The 21819-nt window shown below is 31.4% G+C and overlaps 2 protein-coding genes across 2 annotated transcripts; both read right to left on the reverse strand.

The window, feature by feature from the left end:
• Nucleotides 1-10322: 10322 nt before the first annotated feature.
• Nucleotides 10323-11804, reverse strand: LOC107912342 (probable ribosome biogenesis protein RLP24). Its single transcript, XM_016840470.2, has 4 exons — nucleotides 11692-11804; nucleotides 11149-11262; nucleotides 10912-11048; nucleotides 10323-10819 (listed from the first exon to the last, which is right to left on the reverse strand). The coding sequence occupies exons 1-4, from the start codon at nucleotides 11770-11772 to the stop codon at nucleotides 10645-10647; spliced, it is 507 nt and encodes a 168-aa protein (XP_016695959.1). The 5' UTR covers nucleotides 11773-11804; the 3' UTR covers nucleotides 10323-10644.
• A 7683-nt stretch (nucleotides 11805-19487) lies between these two features.
• LOC107910938 (zinc finger protein 6) lies at nucleotides 19488-20030 on the reverse strand. The gene has a single exon (XM_016838854.2). The coding sequence runs from the start codon at nucleotides 20028-20030 to the stop codon at nucleotides 19488-19490; it is 543 nt and encodes a 180-aa protein (XP_016694343.1).
• Nucleotides 20031-21819: the final 1789 nt, after the last annotated feature.

Below are 21819 nucleotides of genomic sequence, written 5' to 3' on the forward strand. Positions count from 1 at the left end.
TTTCCCACTTTGTATCAATTTATAAAATAAAAATTTGAGGACTTTATATTTTGTATTTTTAAATTTTAATCTCTCTATTTTTTAAATTTAAAAATTCAACTATAGTTGTTATCCTTGTTAAAGTTTGATATGACATTTGAAAATAATATTCGCTTAATAGTGATGTAAACAAATTAATGTTGAGAATATTGATATGTATATATATTTTTTAAATCACCCATTTGAATTCATTATGATAATTTTTTTTTGTTGGAATAGATAGCAATATTATCTATTTAGACTAACTAATTACATTATAAAAGTAGGAACTAAATTATGTCAAAAATTAAAATATATAGATTAAATCCAAGTTTCAACATAGTTAGGGGCCGAAACTAAAATTTGACCATTGCCTTATATTGATTAAAAAAAAAGTAAGGCAAACCCAAAATATGTGTAAATTTCTAAGACCCTTAGCAAATTTAAATTATATATAATCACATAATATTTTAATTAAAAAATTGACCATATTAACTATTTGGACTAGTTAATAATATTAAAAAAAATATAAAGACAAAATTATGTTAAAAATTAAATCTTAAATTTATATATAATAAAAGGACTAAAATTAAAATTAAAATTAAAGGTCATACAACTTCAAAATTAAAGGAGTACGCATGTCGCATGGCAAATGCCATGGACACTTGCAGTATATAGGCATATAGATTTGTATATATTTTTTAACAGATACCTCCGTAGATGAAACAACCGGACTACAAAATAGGAAGGTGCCATAGAGAAATCAATAACCATGGCAAAGAGAACACAAACAACAAAAGCAAAAATCAGTCTGTTGATATGAAGGAGTGAGTTGGAGATTGAGGATGGTTCACCTTGCCTCCCTGAGAGCCGAGAGCCTTACAAGGAAGCTTGGTTGGTGGTAGAAAGCCTTCAAGAGAATGATAACAGTGAGTTTGGTTCGAATGGTGACAACCGAAGGGTATTTAAGGAACCTTCCTATTACTTTATGAGGCCACATGTCCCTTCAAGATGTGTGCTTGAGAGTTATAAGGCTTTTGTTTTCGTGGGCTCCGGTAGATAAGTTAGTAATGTGACCAAGTGATAAACTACATGCAAGCCATATACAAAACTATATCCATACACAACAGCAAAAATAGAATTTCTGGGCAGATTGAGTTATGAAAGTTAAAATACAAGTTTATTATCGTATCTATTTATATCTTTATAGTTTTTATAAAGATTAATCAAAATTTTTATCATATTAGAAGTAAATTGTAATTTTATAATTTTTTTAGAATTTAAAGTGCAATTTTTCTATTTTAACGGGCCAATGCCCGACATCGCTTTAGCTCCTAACAAGGTATTGATCAACAGAGAAGTGTACTTAGTAGGTGAGATTCTCCCGACGAAGTAGACCTGTATAGCACAGTCCATACACTGCAAATAAAAACCAAAGAGATGATAGTGCTTGAGCCCCCAAACCCCATAGCAGAAAGAAAATTTTGAACTATAAGTCTATAAGGCTAATACAATCCTTCCCACCAATGATGCTAACGGCCACTAGTATATAAGCCTGGCAAAGGAAGTGTCAATACCAACCAAGGGCCTTGGTTGATGTGTTGGAACTAACCAAAGAGCAATAAACAAACATGTATAGGGATAGTCAGGTTAGTGCGAAGAGTAAAATTTTAAACTGAAACGAATAATTACATAATCAGAAAAACTAATTAATAGGACAAGATTAATTAATAGGACAAGATTCTAATGCATCTATTAGATAGAATCATTTTTTTGTGTTTTTAAAATATATATTAGAATTTTTTTCATAATTATTAATAGTTTTATAATTTTTAAAGTTTTTATTTTTATTTTGTATTCATTCAAAATATATCTGAACAAATGGTTGTCCAAATTAATTCTATATGCATATTTTAAATTTTTTTTAAAATAAAATTATTTTTTGCTAATGCCAATATGCCATATCAACATACTATCACGTGGCAAATTCCGGTGGCTTTCATCAACCATGTTAGTATAGTTAACAATTAAACTGGTCAACTAACTGTTTTTATGTTGGAATATTTTCAAATATTTATAGTGTTCCAATAACTATAAATGAATGGGTATAATTAATCAAAAGATTATACTATTTGATTTTTTGAAAAAGAATTATAACTATTTAAAGAATATTATTTGAATAGTTATAATATTAAATGAATAATTATGTGTTTATTTTAAAGACATTATTATTAAGAAAGACACCTATTGATAAAAGATGCCTCTATGAAGAGACATGAAAATTCCTATAAATAGGAATGAGACTTCATTTGGAAAACACACCAACAAAGTCTAATATTCTTTCTTCTCTTCCTTCATTTTCTAATATTATTAGATTATTCTATAAAGTATTACTGCAGAAATCCTTTGTAGAAATTGAGTTGTTGTTATACATTGCTCAGTGTGTAGTGGACTATTCTCGTCAGTGCAAAATGCAAATAGTCATTGGCTTCATTGTATCCTCGAGGCTAATTTGCTTGGAACTCATTTGTACACCGAAGATAGGTGGGGGCGAATATAACCTTAAAGATAGTGGTTTGATACACGCCTTGGAGCCTTGTCCCATTTCTTCTTTTTCTGTTCGAGTTTCGTTCGTGTGTTCGAGATTTTTCTCACCGGAGATTTAAACTAACAATTTTAAGGTTATATCTCATGATGACTACCACAATACATGAAAGTGGAACACTAAGGGAGTTGACTTCCAACTTTGTCAAACTTGATTAGTTTGATGGTGGCAATTTCTGACGATGGCAGAAAAAGATGCACTTCTTATTATCAACTTTGAATAATGCTTATGTTTTGAATACTCCAAGACCTGAAGAGAATGAAAATGAATCTGTTGCGGCAGCCCGAGAAAGAAAAAAAATGGGACAATGCTGATTACATGTGCATGGGCCACATATTGAATGGTTTATCTGATGGTTTGTTCGACACCTACCAAAACGAGGTCACCGCTAAAGAATTATGGGACAAATTGGAGACAAGATACATAACTGAAGATGTTACAGGTAAGAAATTTCTTGTCAATCATTTCAATAATTATCAAATGGTTGATGGTCGTTCAGTTATGGAACAATTCTGTGATATTGAAAAGATGCTGAATCAATTCAAGCAATATGATATGAAAATGGATGAAATGATTGTTGTATCCTCCATAATAGGCAAACTTCATCTATCTTGGAAAGGCTTTAAAAGAAGTCTAAAACATAAGAAAGAGGAAATACCTCTTGAGGCTTTGGCAAATCATCTTCGTATTGAAGAAGAATATCGAAAGCAAGATTAGAACCTAAGTTCTGAAAATGCCAAAGTGCATGTCACGGTATAGACTACTAAACCATTCAAGAGAAAGTTCAAACAGACTGATAGAACACCTAAGTTCAAAAAGAAACAAAAGGGCTCATGCAATCATTGTGGTAAACCGAGACATTTCAAGAATGAATGTTGATTTTTAAAGAAGAAATCATCTTCTAAGGCTGATAATAATGAAAAGTTCGTTGCAATGATATCTGAAATTAATATGGCACAAGATGATAATACATGGTAGATTGATACCGGAGCAACCAAACATGTGTGCAAAGACAAAAGCATGTTCTCAAAGTTCACACAATGTGAAAATGACAATGTCTTGTACATGAGAAATTCTTCCACTGTAGCAATCAAAGGTAAAGGGACTGTTGAACTACAATTCACTTCTGGAAAGGTTTTAACCTTAAATGATGTATATTATGTACCAGAAGTTAGGAAGAATTTAGTGTCTGAAAGTCTGTTGAATAAGTTTGGTTTCAAACTTGTTTTTTAGGCAGATAAGTTTATTTTGTCTAAGGGAGGAATTTTTGTAGGGAAATGGTATACGTATGAGAGTATGTTCAAACTCAATATTATTAATAAGTATAAAAATACTATTTATGCTTATATGGTTGAATCTTTTTGTTTATGGCATTCTAGATTAGGTCATTTGAATTATAGAAAATTGAATGACATGTATAAGTTAGATTTAATTCCTGTTTTTAATAATAATATTGAAAAATGCAATACATGTATGTTGACTAAAATTACAAGAAACCCTTTCCCTAAGGTTAAAAGGAAAACAAAATTGTTTGATTTGATACATAGTGATTTATGTGATATGCATAATACTCCTACATTAAGTGGAAAGAAATATTTTGTTACTTTTATTGATGATTGTTCTAGATATTGTTATGTATATTTATTGCATTCAAAAGATGAAGCGCTTGATAAATTTAAAGTTTATAAGTCTAAAGTTGAACTTCAGTGTGAATCATTTATCAAGTGCTTAAGATCGGATAGAGGTGGAGAATACTATAATCCAAGTTATTTGAATCCACTGGAATTGCCCATCAAGTTTCAGCCCCTTACACACTACAACAAAATGGTGTAGCTGAAAAGAAAATAGAGTCTTGACTGAAATGGTAAATTCAATGTTATCATATTTAGGTCTTGGATAAGGTTTTTGGGGAGAAGCTGTTCTAACAGCTTGTCATATATTAAATAGAGTTTCTAATAAGGAAACTAAAATAACCCCCTATGAACAATGGAAGAAAAGGAAACCAAACCTTAATTATTTGAAGGTTTGGGGTTGTAGAGCTATCGTCAAAGTTCCAACACCTAAACGTAAAAGGTTAGGTGAAAGAGGAATTGAATGCATATTTATAGGATATGCACATTGTAACAACCTAAAAAGTGCATGCATTGGAAAGTGAATTATCGGGTCTCCGTTTTGGTAAAACGGACTTGTAAAATAACTATTAAAAATATTTATAGAATTAGTTATATGACCAATTGGATTTTAGTTAAGTGAATTTAGTTGAATTAAAGTTAATTGAGTATTAGGACTAAATTGAATTAAGTGTGAAAGTTAATTATAGAAAAAAGAAAGGAGAAATGACTAAACTAATAATTAAACCATAAAAAGTGACAAGTGTGTGGTAATTATAAATACATGTGTAATAAATATATGTATACATTTGTAATTAATATATGTACATACTTATTAATTAAGTAAAAGATATTTATATATTATATTATTATTAATTAAACAAAAGAAAGAAATGAAAACAAATAGAAACAGAGAAGTTAGAAACGAAATTGGGAAAGAAGCAGAAGGCCATTCGAAAGTGGGAAAAACAAAGGAGAAAAGGAAAATAAAAGGAAAAATTAGGGTTTAAGGTTTTAAAGCTTTAAAAGATAAGTCAACTAAGTCCTTTTTACTTAATTTTGATGTTTTAGAAGCTTTAGAACAAAATTTTGATGAAATTAAGTTGAAGTTTTGGAAGTTTATAGGTTTTTAAGTATAGTTCATGTTGAACAAATGTTTGAATTAGGGGTTTAATTGATAGAATTATTGATTAGAATTGATTAAAGGATTAAATTGTAAACTAGGCTATAAGTTTTGTGTTGTAGGGATTAAATTGAAAGAAGTTTTAAATTGAGGTTTTATTATGAACATTAGATAGTTAAGTAGAATATGGAAGGAAATTGAATAGAAATAAAGTATGAATTGAATTAGAAAAGTAAATGAGTTAATTAGGATTAAATTGAAATTAAGATATAAATTGAATAGAAATTCAATTATTATTATTATTTAGTGTTGTAATTAATAGTGTAAATTATTATTATTATTTTCGTAGGTTATCGAGGAGAAAGGAAAGGAGAAAGTTATCAAGGAGTAATTACGAAATCCAGGTTAGTATTACCATAATTTGAATTTAATTATTAATTGTTAAAATTTAAATTAATATACATGATAAGCAAATTGAGGTAAGTATCATGATTTAATTGAATGATAAATACGTATTGGTATTGAATTTATTAATAGCAATTGTTGAATTTTGAATAATATGTTTAGTAAATAAAAATAAGGTGAATATCGATATTGAATTAAAGAATATTAAATTGTATGTGAATTGAATGGAAATTACTAGTGATATGATTTAAATTAAAAGAATTAATGTGGTATTGAAATGCATATTGGATTGAAAAATTGATTTGAATTGTGAACATGAGAAATTGTGAATTAAATGAAATTGAAATGAAGCATGAATATGTATGAGCATTTGATGGTATATTGACTGGAAAGTGGACAATGTATTGAATTGAATTGTGCTTAAATTGGAATGATTTGAATTGAAAGTATGAGAAAGTGATTGAATTGAAATGTGATTCGGAAGCCCTATTAACTAGTCGGGCTAAGTTGGATATAGTTGGCATGCCATAGGATTTGGAAGAGTACGGGATTTATCGGCTCTACCAATTAGGCACTTTATGTGTTGTATTTTAGGCACCTCGTATGTCGTATCAGGCACATTGTGTGTCATTTCAGGCACTTATGTGACGTATACTGATCAGGTACTATGTACCGTTTCAGGCACAATGTGCCGTACTGGTGTGTTTGGTTGGATCTGTGTATCCGCCAAGGTCAGAGTCTTGTTAATAGGGGTAAATAATTGAAATGAGAAAATTTGAATAAGTGTGATTGATTGAGCTATGGAAAAAAATGAGAAAGTGAAATTGTGAATTGATATGTGAATTGGAAATCGAGATATGAGATTTGAAGACATGAACCCAAAGTTCATGATTTGATTAAGAGTAAATTTTTGTTATATGATATTAATGAGTACAAATTGCAATAGAATTGATATTGAATATAGTTATAAATTGAATGAATTGTATACGAATTGAAATGAACTATTGGAATGAGATGTGGAAAATCCAATGAAATTGAGATAGTGAAATATTGCTTATTGATAGATAGTGAAATATTGCCTATTGATATTAATGATCAAGTTGATTTAAAGCATGAGATAATTAATGAATAATTTTAGGCATAAATTGAATGTATATAATTTATCGATTAATGTTATAAATTTGAATTATGGCAATACCACTGAGTATACCCATACTCAGCGTATGGTTGTTTCCGTACGCAGGTTAGTAGAAAGCCAGTGTCCAGTCCAGCATCCAAAGCAATCCCTACCTCAGATAAATTTTAGTGATGTATCTTTGTTTTGATAATGTGGCATGTACCTAGGTGATGTATAGGTTAAGTATATGAGTTTTGTGATTATGGTTGTAGAATGATGTTTAAATTGGTTATAGGTTATCTGACATGTCCAGTAATGCTCTGTAACCCTGTTCTGGCGACGGTTTAGGGTTAGGGAGTGTTACACACATAATAACAAGGTATTTAGGTTCATGGTAATTGAACGAAATGATTCAATTTTAATTAATATTGTTATTTAATCAAGAGATGCTATTTTTGATGAAAATAGATTTAATTCTATATCAAGACAATTACAGCCACAACAATTAATTCATTCTTCAAATGAGAATGAGACTCTATTGAAACAAATTGATAATAATGATAAATCTTATCAATAATTAAGGAGAAGTAAGATGATTAAAAATGTCAAAAATTTTGGACCAAATTTCATTATGTTTCTTGTAGAAGGAAAGGATGAAAGTATATGCAATAATATACCTTATTGTTATAATACGAAATCTGATCCTATTACATTTGAAGAGGCAATGAAATCTCAAGACTCTGCTTTTTGAAAAGAAGCAATAAATGATAAGATGGATTCAATAATGAGAAATCAAACTTAGATCTTAGTTGATCTTCCACTAGGTTCCAAACCAATAGGTTGTAAATGGATCTTCAAAAAGAAAAAGAAGGTCGATGGAATCATTGATAAATTTAAAGCAAGGTTGGTAGCCAAAGGTTTTACACAAAAACAAGGTATTGATTACTTTGATACCTATGCTCCAATAGCAAGAATTACTACAATTAGACTCCTAATATCACTTACCTCTATATATAATTTGGTTGTTCAAAAAATGAATGTTAAAACTGTATTTTTAAATGGTGAATTGGAAGAGGAAGTGTACATGGAACAACCGGAAGGATTTGTTGTTTCAGGACAAGAGCATAAGGTATGTAAACTTGTTAAATCTTTATATGGACTTAAACAAACACCAAAGCAATGGCACCAAAAGTTTGACAATGTTATTTTAGCTAATGGCTATAAAATAAATAAATCCGATAAGTGCATATATAGCAAATTTGAAAATAAAAAAGGTGTCATAATTTGCTTATATGTAGATGACATGCTCATTTTTGGCACAGATTTGGAACAAATAGAAAACACAAAGAAATTCTTGTCAAACAACTTTGCTATGAAAGATATGGGTGGAAAAGATGTTATTCTTGAGATTAAAATAACTCAAGATGAAAGCACTATAGCTTTATCACAATCACATTACATTGAAACGGTGTTTAAAAAGTTTGATCTTTTCAACTGTATACCGGCATCTACACCCATGGATCCTCAAATAAAATTAGTATCTAATGCTGGTAGGTAAATTGATCAATTGAAATATGCAAGTCTAATTGGTTGTCTTATGTACATAATGACTTGTACAAGACCAGATATTGCATATGTTGTTGGGAAATTGAGTAGGTACACAAGTAATCCAAGTAGTTTGCATTGGCAAGCTTTGAATAGAGTACTTAGGTACTTAAAGAAAACTATTAACTATGGATTGTGTTATAATGGATATCCTCCAATTTTAGAAGGGTATTCGGATGCTAGTTGGATTACAAGTTTGGAAGATCATACATTTACTAGTGGATGGATCTCCATTCTTGGTGGAGGAGCCATTTCTTGGGGTTCCAAGAAACAAACATGTATTATTGATTCCACCATGACAATAGAATTTATTGTATTAGCCACTACATCTAAAGAAACAGAATGATTAAGAAATTTGCTTTATGATGTACCTTTGTGGCCTAAGCCAATTTCACCTATTTCTTCCGTTGTGATAGTGAGGCTACTCTAGCAAAGGCATATAGCCAGGTGTATAATGGAAAGTCTAGACACATTGGATTAAGACATAGTTATGTCCGACAATTAATCTCTGATGAAGTGATCACTATTAATTATGTGAGGTCAAGTGAAAATTTGGCGGATCCTTTGACAAAAAATCTTGCTAGAGATGCAGTAAAAAGGACCTCAAAGGTATGAGACTAAAGCCCATTAATTAGAGTCACCCATGATGGAAACTTGACTCAACGCTTGGTATAACGTCAAGTCTTAAGTTCAATGAGACAAAGCACACCAACAAATTCTAATATTCTTTCTTCTCTTCCTTCATTTTCTAATATTATTAGATTATTCTATAAAATATTACTGCAGAAATCCTTTGTAGAAATTGAGTTGTTTTTATACATTACTCAGTGTATAGTGGACTATTCTCACTACACCAAAACAGGCTTTTAGCGGCGCTTTTTTAGGCCTTTAGCAGCGTTTTTTAGCGCCGCTAAAAGAATTTGCGGCGCATTGAGAAGCGTCGCAAAAAACGCCGCTAATGACAGCGTCGCTAACTTTAGCGGCACTTTCCCACAAACGCCGCTAAAGACCATGACCTTTAGCGGCGCTTTTCCCACAAACGACGCTAAAGACCATGATCTTTAACGACGCTTTTCCGACAAACGCCGCTAAAGACCATGACCTTTAGCGGCGCTTTTCCCACAAACGCCGCTAAAGACCATGATCTTTAGCGGCGCTTTTCCGACAAACGCCGCTAAAGACGATGACTTTTAGCGACGCTTTTCCGACAAACGCCACTAAAGACCCTGACCTTTAGCGACGCTTTTCCCAAAAAACGCCGCTAAAGACCACAACCTTTAGCGACGCTTAAACAACAAACGCCACAATAAAGATGAGTTTTAGCGGCGCTTTTTAACAAACACCGCTAAAACATGGCTTTTGAAAAAATATTTTAATTAAATAATATTTATTTGTATGATAATTATTATATTATGTTTTGTTTTGATTTTAAGGATAAAAATATTAATTAAATTAAAATTTCTATTAAAATTTTAACTATAAAGCTAAATATATATTTCTATGTAACAGGAATATAAATTCGTACCGATTTCAAATATTTCCTATAAAAACCTGTCATGACAGTGATATATATTGCATGCTTGATAATATATCAACCATCACAACCGCATATATTTCAAGACAATTCACAATTCTTAAACACCCATTCTCACAGAAAAATTTGCTAAGTATGACAGGCTTCAGATTGTTGAGAAAAATCAATACAAAGATTTATAACCTCAAGCTATCAAACAATTCCATTCATCTAAAGACATCCTTCATAGAAAATTTATGAGCACTATGTCATACTCATTTATCAGCTATTAAAAAATTAACGGCATGTATGACCTTGCAATTCAATTAATCACCACATTTCGTCCAGCAAGCACTTTATTGGCTTTCTATAAAATTTAAGATTCTTAGACTATCCCCAGAAATTATCAGTCTAGATATTCAACACCACATTTAAAAGGGAAAAACAAAGATAATCCGTTTTTAATGACTTTTCCATAATTAGTGACTACAAAATATGCTACTCAAAACAATAACATTTGAACATGCTAATCAAAATTCTGGACCGCTAGACACAACATAAAAAACCTCTTGATAACTTAAGCCACGAGTTGCATGCATAAGATTTTGGTGGACAAAAATACCAAGCCGAGGAACAGCAGAAGCAATTTCAGTCTTCCATGGGCTGATTCTCTTCTGTCTGTGCTTGGGACACATTGACTTTGATTTTTGGAAGACAAAGAGATGAATCTTGTGCAAGTGCGAGCGGAGCTTTGACCAAGTGAATGCCCAGCTCCAATTGCTTCCTTGCTTCTTTCTGCCTCTGGACTTTGCCTGTCTTAAGCCTGGAAAAAGATTTAAAAATGGAAGGGTTATTATTTACTAAAGTGCATGTTATAATATCTTTCAATGGGAACTGAAAGCACCACAAACCAACCTGTTTTTGATGTGGTCAGATGCCCTGTCTGATCTGATTTTATCAATCTTTTTAATGGCCTTCAGAGTATTCTCTGCAAGGTTTCTATCATATCTCTCCGGCCTATTACGTTTTCTCTCAAACTCAAATGTTGAATCCTGGTGCAAAAAGAAAAGAAATAGAAATCATGCAGTGTTTTGATATAAGCATTGTAATAATGCAATAAAAAGTCCAAAATCAATGCCTTAGGTCTATCACCTGTGTCATGTCCTTTCCATGCAAACGCCTATAGGCCTTGGTCCATTTTACTTTACGGGGATTCCTCTTCATCTTGAAGTTCTTGTGGCATTTCGATCTACAGAAACGGAAAATCTGCAAATGTTTGGACCATCAGAAATTAAAATCAATGCAAACAGCACGAATGACATGTAGGGAACATAGTACTATAAATTATTTTAATTGATGCCCTCAATCTGGCATAAATGTTGCTGAAAACTGCATGTATCTGAACACTGCCAAGCATAAACACATACCAAGTATCAAATTTTAGGCCACTACATAGAGAAATGCAACAAAAAAGAAAAATACTGCAACGAGAGTAACTAAAAAATGGATGAGAAAGACAGAAAGGCGACTTCTGGACAAACCAAAGGCCAACTCCATAGAATCAAACCAAATGTGTAGCATGATAAGCCAATATGGATAATAACTAAATAGAAACAAACAAAAGCGAAGAACCTTTAAGAGCAATAAAGTAATATAACCTTTGAATACATGTAAAAGTAAGAAAGAAACTCCTACCTTGGCATCGTTGCGAACAAATTGAATACCATGCCCCGGATATACAGTGGAGGAACAAAACCAGCACTTCTCTAATCTCATTCTTCTTAAATTAACTAACAAAACACAATTTCCTAAACAGAAAATAACATTGACAATATCAGAAATCATTTCATAAAGAGACTAATTAGCAAAATTTAAGGGGGTATCACAATCTTAAATTGCATAAGTTGACATTAGCATGAAAAGAGAATCATGTATAACCTGAAGCATATGATACTTCCGTACATTCAATTCATCAGGTTTTCAAGTTTATTCGTCAGAAATTATCAAGCATAGACGAGACATAAAAACCCTAATAAAGAAATTCCACCTAATTATTTTACCCAAGTGAAATATTATAGACGGTGAAGTATTAAACCATTCCAGGTACCATAAAATAGAAATAGGAGTCATTTCTTACCGCAAACTAGCTACAATAGCCAACACACAATCCCTTCTAGCTCCTATATAAACAAATAATCATTAATCCTATTCACTGCATCCCAATCTGACAAGCTTAGAGTAGTCAATAAACCAATTATTCATTAATGTATAATAACAAAAGAATCGAACATTTGGTCTCTATAATGCAAATTAAATGACAGCTTTAGATGAAATTAAAATAGGAGATACACTGTAGAACATACAAAGATAAGGAAAATAGTAGCAAATTATTTCTTACATGCATTGTAAACATGTTTGCGCCGTAAAGGTGGAGCACCTACTCACCATGTACTGACCAAACTTCTCTTTGATTGCAGGCAAATTAGCACCACCACCATTACCTAGCTCAACCTACTAGTTAACAATTATAAATTTTTTTTCTACTAGTTAACAATTATAAATTTATAATTTTTTTCTCATCAAAAATCTTTTACCAAATTTTCTTATATTTTCTCATCAACCAAACACCCAAAATACAGAAATATTATTAACTCATGTTAACAATAAATGCGTTAACGATTAGAAATAGTATTCTTCATTTGGAAGCCAATGAAGCTACAGAAGGATGAATCATTAATTTGTAACGAAAACTGCATGGAACAGTGGCTAGGACAAAAAGGAATACAGATTTGAACTTAAAAACTGCATAAACTATATCAATGTAGGCATAAGTAGAAGGATGTTCTGGTTTTGCTTGTTTAGACTAGTTGAATTTTGAAATTCTTTATCTTTTCCCTCGGTATAAAGATGATATACTTTTACATGTATTTCTTACATGAACGGCACTAGTGGTATTTGAAAATTTGAATAGCAGCAACAATTCTTCAACAGTTATAGAAAATGGCATCAGCATATATAAATTGTCTAACTAGGTAATGTCATCATTATTAAAAAGAAAAAAAATGACTATCAAATCTGTAGATATCTACCTGCTTGCAAGGTCAATACCAATAAGGTCCTTTACAGTATCTATATTTTCACTATAGAAAGAAAAAAAAAAGACAGCGAGAGATTAGAATTTTTTTCTAAAAGAGATGTTTGCTGCTAAATTAGAAATATATATGCTAGAGAAGCATTGCAGTGGCAAAAGAACTATGCAAGGTAACACTGCTCCAAATAAGAGATCCCTAATTTTGAAGAAAAAGTTTGATAAACCAAAAGCAACAGCTTCAAACTGTTTCAGTTGTTTCAGTTGTTAAAGGCACCATGGACTTGCTCAAATTTTGCCAGTAAGTATAACTCAGTATATCTAAATGACAAATAACAAGAAACCTACCTAGAACCAGCTGATCGAAGAGACTGAGAAAGAGTGTATAAAAGTTGTGTCCAACACTCTTCAGCATCCTGTAAAAGACCCCAAATTACATATCAGAATATAAACAAATCTGGGAAGAACAATTACAAAAGAAAATGATAAAAGTTTGGGAAGAACAAAATAAGAATTGAATTTCATCATTTTTATTAAATAACGATAGATATGTACCAAAAGAAAACCAACAGTTCCATATTTACCATACAACCCGCTACGATGTCTGGTAAAAAAATATATGAATTAATCATAAATAATTCAATCTCACGGGCAACCATTAAACCTTACCACATAAGCCACCCTGATTAAACTTGTTTTCCATCCAAAGATCACAGTGCAATGAATCAAATAATAATAATAAATGAATCCCTCAAGTTTTGTTCTCAGTGGAAATAATAATAAATAGAAGCAAAATTAGCCGATAAACACATGAAACACATTAAAAAAGTGAAGGTAAAACAATTGATAAACCGAACTTTGTGAGATAAACATGTAAAAAGCAGATAAAAGAAAATTTGTGAGATAAACATATAAAAAACAGATAAAGTTTGTAACCCAAATTAAACAATTAAATATACCTGATTTCCTGTCTTTTTTTTTTCTAAATAAATAGAATGGTAAACCATGGTTGAATTCTTTTTCATTGAAATGGAAGGGAAGGAATTGAGCAAGTAGTATTGGAAACAACTGAAAGAGACACATTTTCTAAGCTGTCATTCAAAATTTCAGTCATGGCTGCTATTATTGCCTCGGCTTGCTTCGAAGGCAGACCTTCCGCCTCTGATCTCCTAACCTATAAGTATAAGCACCATGTCTTCAGATATTTTCAAGATTCCAAAAATCAAACAAAAGTACAGTTTCTAAAACAAAAGAAGGAATCATTGTAATTTACCAAAGCTAAAGTGTCGATGAGAAACAATCGCTTTCCATTAGATTTAACGAGCTGAGAACAGTGCATCCGCTGTGAAAATAGAGTGGGAGAAGCTAACAATCGAATCGCAGAGGGAGGAATCGCAGCGCGTCGTTCTGCTCCTCCAAATTTTTTCGATTGGGATTTTGTGAACAAATCAGCGCGAATTTGGGATTTTTTAGTTTTTGGGTTTTAGGGGAAAATTTGGGGAAAAAAGCAGCGCCAATTTTTTTTAAGCAAAATAAATTTTGTGGCGTTTTAAAAAAAACGCCGTTATTGCTTATATATCAAATGGTTTAGAATAAATATTAGTATTTGTGGCGCTTTTTCAAAAACGCCACTAAAGTCTCAAAAACTCAATAAAATGACGTTGTTGGGCCTAGTTTTTTTGCGGCGCTTTTCTAAAAACGCCACTAATGCTCATTTTTAGCGGCGTTTTTCGAAAAGCGCCGCTAATGCTTATTTTTAGTGATTTTATTTATTTGTTAAAATTTTTTATTTTATTTATTAAAAATTATTAGTTAAGTAATTTTATTTATTTATTAATTTTTTTAAATCTAATATTTAAATATATCAAATGGTTTAGATTAAAAATATTTAAATATAAAAGCATTAATTGATTGTATAAAATTTCATCATTTAACAAATCTCAAATAAACCTTAAATCCTAAACCATTTAATATATATAAAGTTTATCGATTATCTCTTAAATAATTTAAACTATAATCATAATTTTAATATATTAAAATTAATATTATCTCTTTCACAATTATATAAGAAATTATTTAATATATAAATTAAAAAATACTAATTAATCTAAACCCTAAACCCCTATCCTCTAAACCATAAATCATAAAATATAACTCTAAACCCCTAAACCCCTAACCCCTAAACTTTAAATCCCAACCCTTAAACAATAAACCATAAACCGTAATTCTTAAACCCATAATCCATAAACCTTAAAATAATAACTCTTAAACTTTAAACCCTACACCATATACCCTAAACTATAATCATAATTAATTCAATATTTTAAAATTAATACTATCTCTTTTACGATTATATAAATTAAAAATAATCAATCATGTACCAAGAACACTATATTTAATATATTAAATTATTTAATATATAAATTATTTATAAAGAATTTAAACTATAATAATAATTTTAATATATCAATTTAATATTATCTCTTTTACAATTATATAAGAAATTATTTAATATATAAATTTAAAAAACTAATTAATCTAAACCCTAAATCCTAAACCCCTAACTCTTAACTCTCAACCCCTAAACCTTAAACCTCAACCCTTAACCTATAACATTAAACCATAAACCGCAACCCTTAAACCCTAAATCTTAAACCATAAACTATAAACCATAACCCTTAAACTCATAATCCATAAACCTTAAAATAGTAACTCTTAAACCTTAAACTCTAAATCATATACCCTAAACCAAAAACCTTAAACTATAGAGATAATTAATTCAATTTTTTAAAATTAATACTATATCTTACGATTATATAAGAAATTATTTAATATGTAAATAAAAAACACTCAGTAATGTACCCAAAAAACTTTAAAATTATTTTAAAATAATAGTATTTTAAATTTTCCATTTTTAATAAATATTTTTCTTTTTTTTATTTCAAATTATTTCTAAGTGTCATTATTTCAAATTTATCCATTTTTAACAAATATTCAATTAAAAATAAATAGAATTTTAATTAATATAAATAAACAAATTAAATAGTAATTAGACAAATAAAATGTTTTTGCGACGCTTTTCCAAAAACGCTGCTAAAGACCAGAGCATTAGCGGCGCTTCTCCAAAAACGCCGCTAAAAACCAGAGCATTAGCGGCGCTTTTCTAAAAACGCCGCTAATGTCCCGAAAGGTCGATCTTTAGCGGCGTTTTATTTAAAGCGCCGCTAATGCTCGATTTTTAGCGGCGTTTTTTACCCAAACGCCACTAAAAATGCCGCTAAAAGCCTGTTTTGGTGTAGTGTCTCGACAGTGCAAAACACAAATAGTCATAGGCTTCATTATATCCTCGAGGCTAATTTGCTTGGAACTCATTTGTACACCGAAGATAGGTGGGGGCGAATATAACCTTAAAGATAGTGATTTGATATATGCCTTGGAGCCTTGTCCTATTTCTTCTTTTTCTATTCGAGTTTCGTTCGTGTGTTCGAGATTTTCCTCACAAGATATTTGAACTAACATTTTATTAATGAAAAAAGCAAATTGATCTTTTATCACTAAAGCTTCTACACTTTTTTTTTATAAATAACCAATTGTTTGATATCTTTTTTAACCCTTAAACCATTATAAAAGAACTAAACAATTTTTCTTCATTTTTTAAAGAGAGAGCAAGGCCCTCGCGCTAACGTAGCCTCTGGTGCAGGGAGAGGGTAGCATTTACTTGACACAAGGAAAACAGGCAAGAGATTGAGCTAGAAATTACTAAAAGAAAACTTCCTACTCGAGCGAGGGAGGAGAGAATCTTTATCATCTACGTGTGTGATTTTCTTTAAAAAGGGTTTTAATTGTAATGTGCTCGTTAGCCAAATCCATGATCTTAGAAAATACATCTTTTCTACCGAGGCAAAACAAATGATATTTTAACTTTTTTTAAATATGCCATAAATATTTTTCTTTTCATAAATTTAGAATTTAATCTCTATATTTTTAAGAATTTGATCTTTTTAACTTTCAGATTTTTTGTTGTGATCTAAAAAAACTCACTTGATAGCTATATAACTAAAAAAATAACGTCGTGATGAACCTGAATTTATTAAAATAATTTTAACAGTACTAATAGTTAGACTTGAATTTTGAAATTTAAAAAGTAGAGGGACTAAATTCTAAATTTGTGAAGAAAATAGGACTTATGACATATTTTAACCTTCTTTTCATTTTTTTTAGAGAAATGTAAACTACACCTAAGGTCGCTAAACTATTAGTAAATTTACACGTTGGTCACTTAACTTCAAAAAGTTACAAATTGCTCACTAGCCCATTAAATTTCTAATGGACATTAGATGTGAGGATAAGTAAATTTACAATTTAATCACTCAACTATTAATAAATTTATAATTTGATCACTCTAAGCTTAATTTAATAAATTTTTTAATTGAAACAGTCAAATAAAAGATACTATAAGTTATTTTATATTCTCTCAACCAAATAAAAGAAACCAAAAAATTTATCATAATATTTAAAAGAAATTAACAAACTTTACTAACAATATAAGTTTTATCTTGTTGAGTGAATAGATGCAAACCATTAATATGGAAAAAAAAAGTTTTTTCAGTGATTGATTTCCTTCTTTTTTAGCTGATTAATTGGCTACTTAAGCGGGAAATTTTAAATAAAAAACCTAGGATATTAATTTGGTTGAGATCTAGAATATAAAATAACACCCTCGTTGATTTTATTTAAAGGTAAACTATTAAAATAGTTACTTTTGTTTACCACATGTTACATTTTAGTCATTTATGTTTGAAATGTTACGTTTTAGTTACTTACGTTATTGCGTTATAACATTTTAGTCACTGAGCCGTTAACGATATAACAGTAAGCTGACATGGAATATTAAATCGTTTATGTTATTTTAACTCTCCTTTTTTTTATTATTTTCCATTCTCTTTTGCTTCTCCTTTCGTCATTTCTTTTAACGTAGCTTTTCTATATTTTCCGTTTGTTAAAACTAGTCCACAAACTTGTCTCACTCGAAAAAATTAAATTGTTCAAAAAAAATAAAAGTATAGGAATTTGTTTTAACAATTGGAAAACATAAAAAAAAAACACTATATCAAAAAAGAAATGGAGAAGCAAAAGAGAATGGAAAATAAAGAAAAAAAAGTTAAAAAAAACATAAAAGAAAAAAATTTAAATTGCTCAAGACGAAAAAATATGGGGACCGATTGTATAAATTAACCTAAAATTTTTGTTTGAAATGATGATTTAATGTGCTACGTCAGCTTACCGTTACACCATTAACGGCTCAGTGACTAAACTATTAGAACGCGATAACGTAAGTGACTAAAACGTAACATTTCAAACATAAATGACTAAAATGTAACTCGAGGTAAACAAAAGTGACTATTTTAGTAGTTTACCCTTTATTTAATTGTTTTTATTAAAAAATATTAAATTATATTGAGAGCGATCAAATTGAAAATAGTTTAATGATTAATTTGTAATTTTTTAAAATAGAGCGATGAAAGTGAATATTAATAATTTAGTGATGGTGTAACTTATCACTGAAAAACAATCAAACTTACTCAATCATGTTTTTTTAGGAAATCTGTACTTTATTAAAAACTTGAATACTTTTTCACTGCTATTTACTTAGGCCGGCCGCTTAAATTGCATTTCTTCTGAGAGGGAAGAAGAAAGTGTATGCTCAATGTGAGTGTAGGACCAGAAGTTAGGAGTTATTCTCTTGAAAATAAAGGGATGAAAATAATGATTGCAAATCAACAATCTGCCCATTTAGATTCATCCTGTAGAGGGCTGAGTTAACTTCATGCTTGGGAACACCATTAAATGAAATATCTTGTTCCATTTTCTGTTGAATTTGTAATGAATGCAGCAAAAGCTACTCTGCGGGATTTATTATTCTAAATTCTCAGCTGGTATTTTCGCTAGCTATAAAGTGCCTACCTACATGAATGTTGAACACAGATATACAATTCAACTAGTCAATGCAATGGCGTAAGACAATTGATTTTGAATCCTAAATATATCCTACTCCTCACGAGTTCACATCTTAGTCACAAGTTCATTTTCAATCCTGAAATGATGCCTCCTTTGTCATGTTGTCCCACTTAACATTCTTAATCTCTGCTAACTACACAAAATTCTGTCATTTAATTGATAACCCTCAATTGTTTTACATCATATCATCTGCGGCATAAGAGAGCTTGAAGACTAGAATTGCCCGGAAAATTAAACTCTTAAATACATTGGAAGATGTTTCAATGAAAGATATAACACGTTCCAAGAAAAATTTAACCAAAGAGAGGAAAATGCAAAAGCAGATATATATATATATATATATATATAGAGAGAGAGAGAGAGAGAGAGAGAGAGGTTATAGGATCTAACAACCTGAAGGGGAAAGTTTAAGATGAAGATCGAGGCCTATGTCAGCCTCGGGTAATTGACCAGAAAAATCAGTTAATGCGGGTGCTGCTGTGGCAAAATGCAGTGGCTGTGCTACGTAAATTCGAGGAGGGTACTGAGAAGGAGTGGAGGGGAGCAACAGTGGGCGTGATGGACAATAAAATGGTTGCGATACAATTTTAGCAGCAGCGTTGCCAGTGAAGCCTCTGGGAAACGTGGGCCTTAAGGAGTGGGAGCTTAAAACAGGTGCGGATGCTATGAGGCGTTGTTGGCTGTGAAACTGGGCACGCCTAGCTTTCTGACGCTCTCTCTTGTGAGCATTTTGGTGACCCCCTAGTGCTTGAGAGTTGGCAAATACTCGGTGGCAAAATGGACACTCGAATTTCCTGCTTTCTCCAAAACCTTTAGCTTTCTCTAAAACTTCGTCCGGCTGATCAGTTAGTGAAAAACCAAATAACTTCAACGATGAAGAGGGTTTATCTGGTGAAGATGACCTGGCTGGGATCGAGCTATCTGCCATTATAATGAAGAAAGATCGAGCTATATAATTTATATAAGATCTGTCTGCCCTGTATTTATAGCTCACACTGCCTTGATCTTTCCGCCTTTACTTCATTCATTTTTCAAGGGTACTGGCCAGTTGAGTGGAGTCGATGAGTAGTGGGTTATACCTGAAAAGTGAAAGTCTATGATTGTTGTGCAGAATTTTGGTGCTATGCTATGGTAACAATTTCTTACATGTCAGTTAAAAACAAAAACTATTGCTTTGGCCGCCGTACAAATTTTTTTCATGGGTAATTACTATTTGTGTACACAGTGGTGGAAAGAAATGCTGTTAACCTGTGAAAGACTCAGCTTGTCAGGCACAGTTTTGTCCAGAGGAGGATCCATGTGATGGTGAATCATTGAAGAAAAGAGCCCGAGAAAGACGGGGGGTTTAGGGTCATTGTCTCAACTGTGGGCAAAGATGTTATATTATATTTTAAGATTGTCCCCCTTGCCTTGCTTGCCTCCCTTTATTTGCCAAATTTCCCGCACGCGCCTGCATAATTATTTCAACCAACACAACATCAGTGATCAGACCCTAAAACCCATATAAATCATGCGGCACTATGGAATTTATTTTCGTCATCACCCATCTTATATAAATCCTTTTTCTCTTTATTAAGTGTGCAGAAAACAGTTATGTATATCTGTGATTTCTGAGAGTTAAATTAATGGTTGATATAACCTCCTAGCAACAGCATGCAAATCAAACCTGATGGAAGACTCAATTCACTAATGTTAGGGAAAGTTATATGTAGCCCATCTAAGAGATGAGGGGGGTAGCTGTTATACGCCTTTGTATGAACCAAATAGCTCAGATTAGCTTTTATGCCTAGCCGTGAATAGAAATGCTACATTTTCATGCAGCGTCCTGATTGCTAAGAGCTATCACCTAGTTTTCAGATTCATATACATGAAATAGCTTCTTATAGCTGTCAAAGTATTAGTTAGGTTGGTTTCTTTCATAATCTTGGCTAAAGTTGTTTGTATAAGCTAGAGCTCGCTGAATATATAGGTTAGGCCTATGTGATGCACGAATCTTCCCCCTCGCACCACTCATTTCATGCTACTAATCATCCTCTAGATAACCCCGATTCAAAGAACCCAGATACAAAGTGTCATCACCTATGACAAATTAAGAAACCAATGCATCAGGAAAAAAAACCTAAATATTTCAGGGTATTAATCATCCTCTAGATCTCCTTTTTCTAGTAAATTAAAAAAGAAAGAGAGAGAGAGCTTGTTTCATCTAAACCACTATTTTTTTTACAGGAAATACCGTAATTACTTGTAGGGGAAAACTCTGGGGATTATTCGCCTGGTGTACTAAATCTTCGACATTTTATCTTTTGGAATCCTAACCTCACTTGTTTTATTTTAGCATAGGCATAGGACAGGTTTCAAATCAAGCAGCTTAAAGAATCCGTACAAAACTTATACCAAAAAAGCTAGCCAGCAGTTGGTTAAGGAAGGCTTATTACTCATAGGCTACATATATTCTATGCATTTGAGCTCCAGTAGGATGATCAATACTCAGAACGAGGATTAAGTGATAAAATCACAGCACATAGTGAAAATTTGACGTTGATGTTACTCTATACATATACCCCTCTTTGCTATTTTTAGGGTTAATTGCGGTGTCATTTGGGACGGGTTTCGTAGAGAAAACTAATAATCAGGTTGAGCATTTTCCTTCTCCAATTGAATATGTGCACTGGGGTGTAGGCCAATCCAAAGAAGATTAAAGTAGGGCCTTTTCTTTT

Source organism: Gossypium hirsutum, chromosome D11 (genome assembly GCF_007990345.1).
Source record: "Gossypium hirsutum isolate 1008001.06 chromosome D11, Gossypium_hirsutum_v2.1, whole genome shotgun sequence".
NCBI lineage: Eukaryota > Viridiplantae > Streptophyta > Magnoliopsida > Malvales > Malvaceae > Gossypium > Gossypium hirsutum.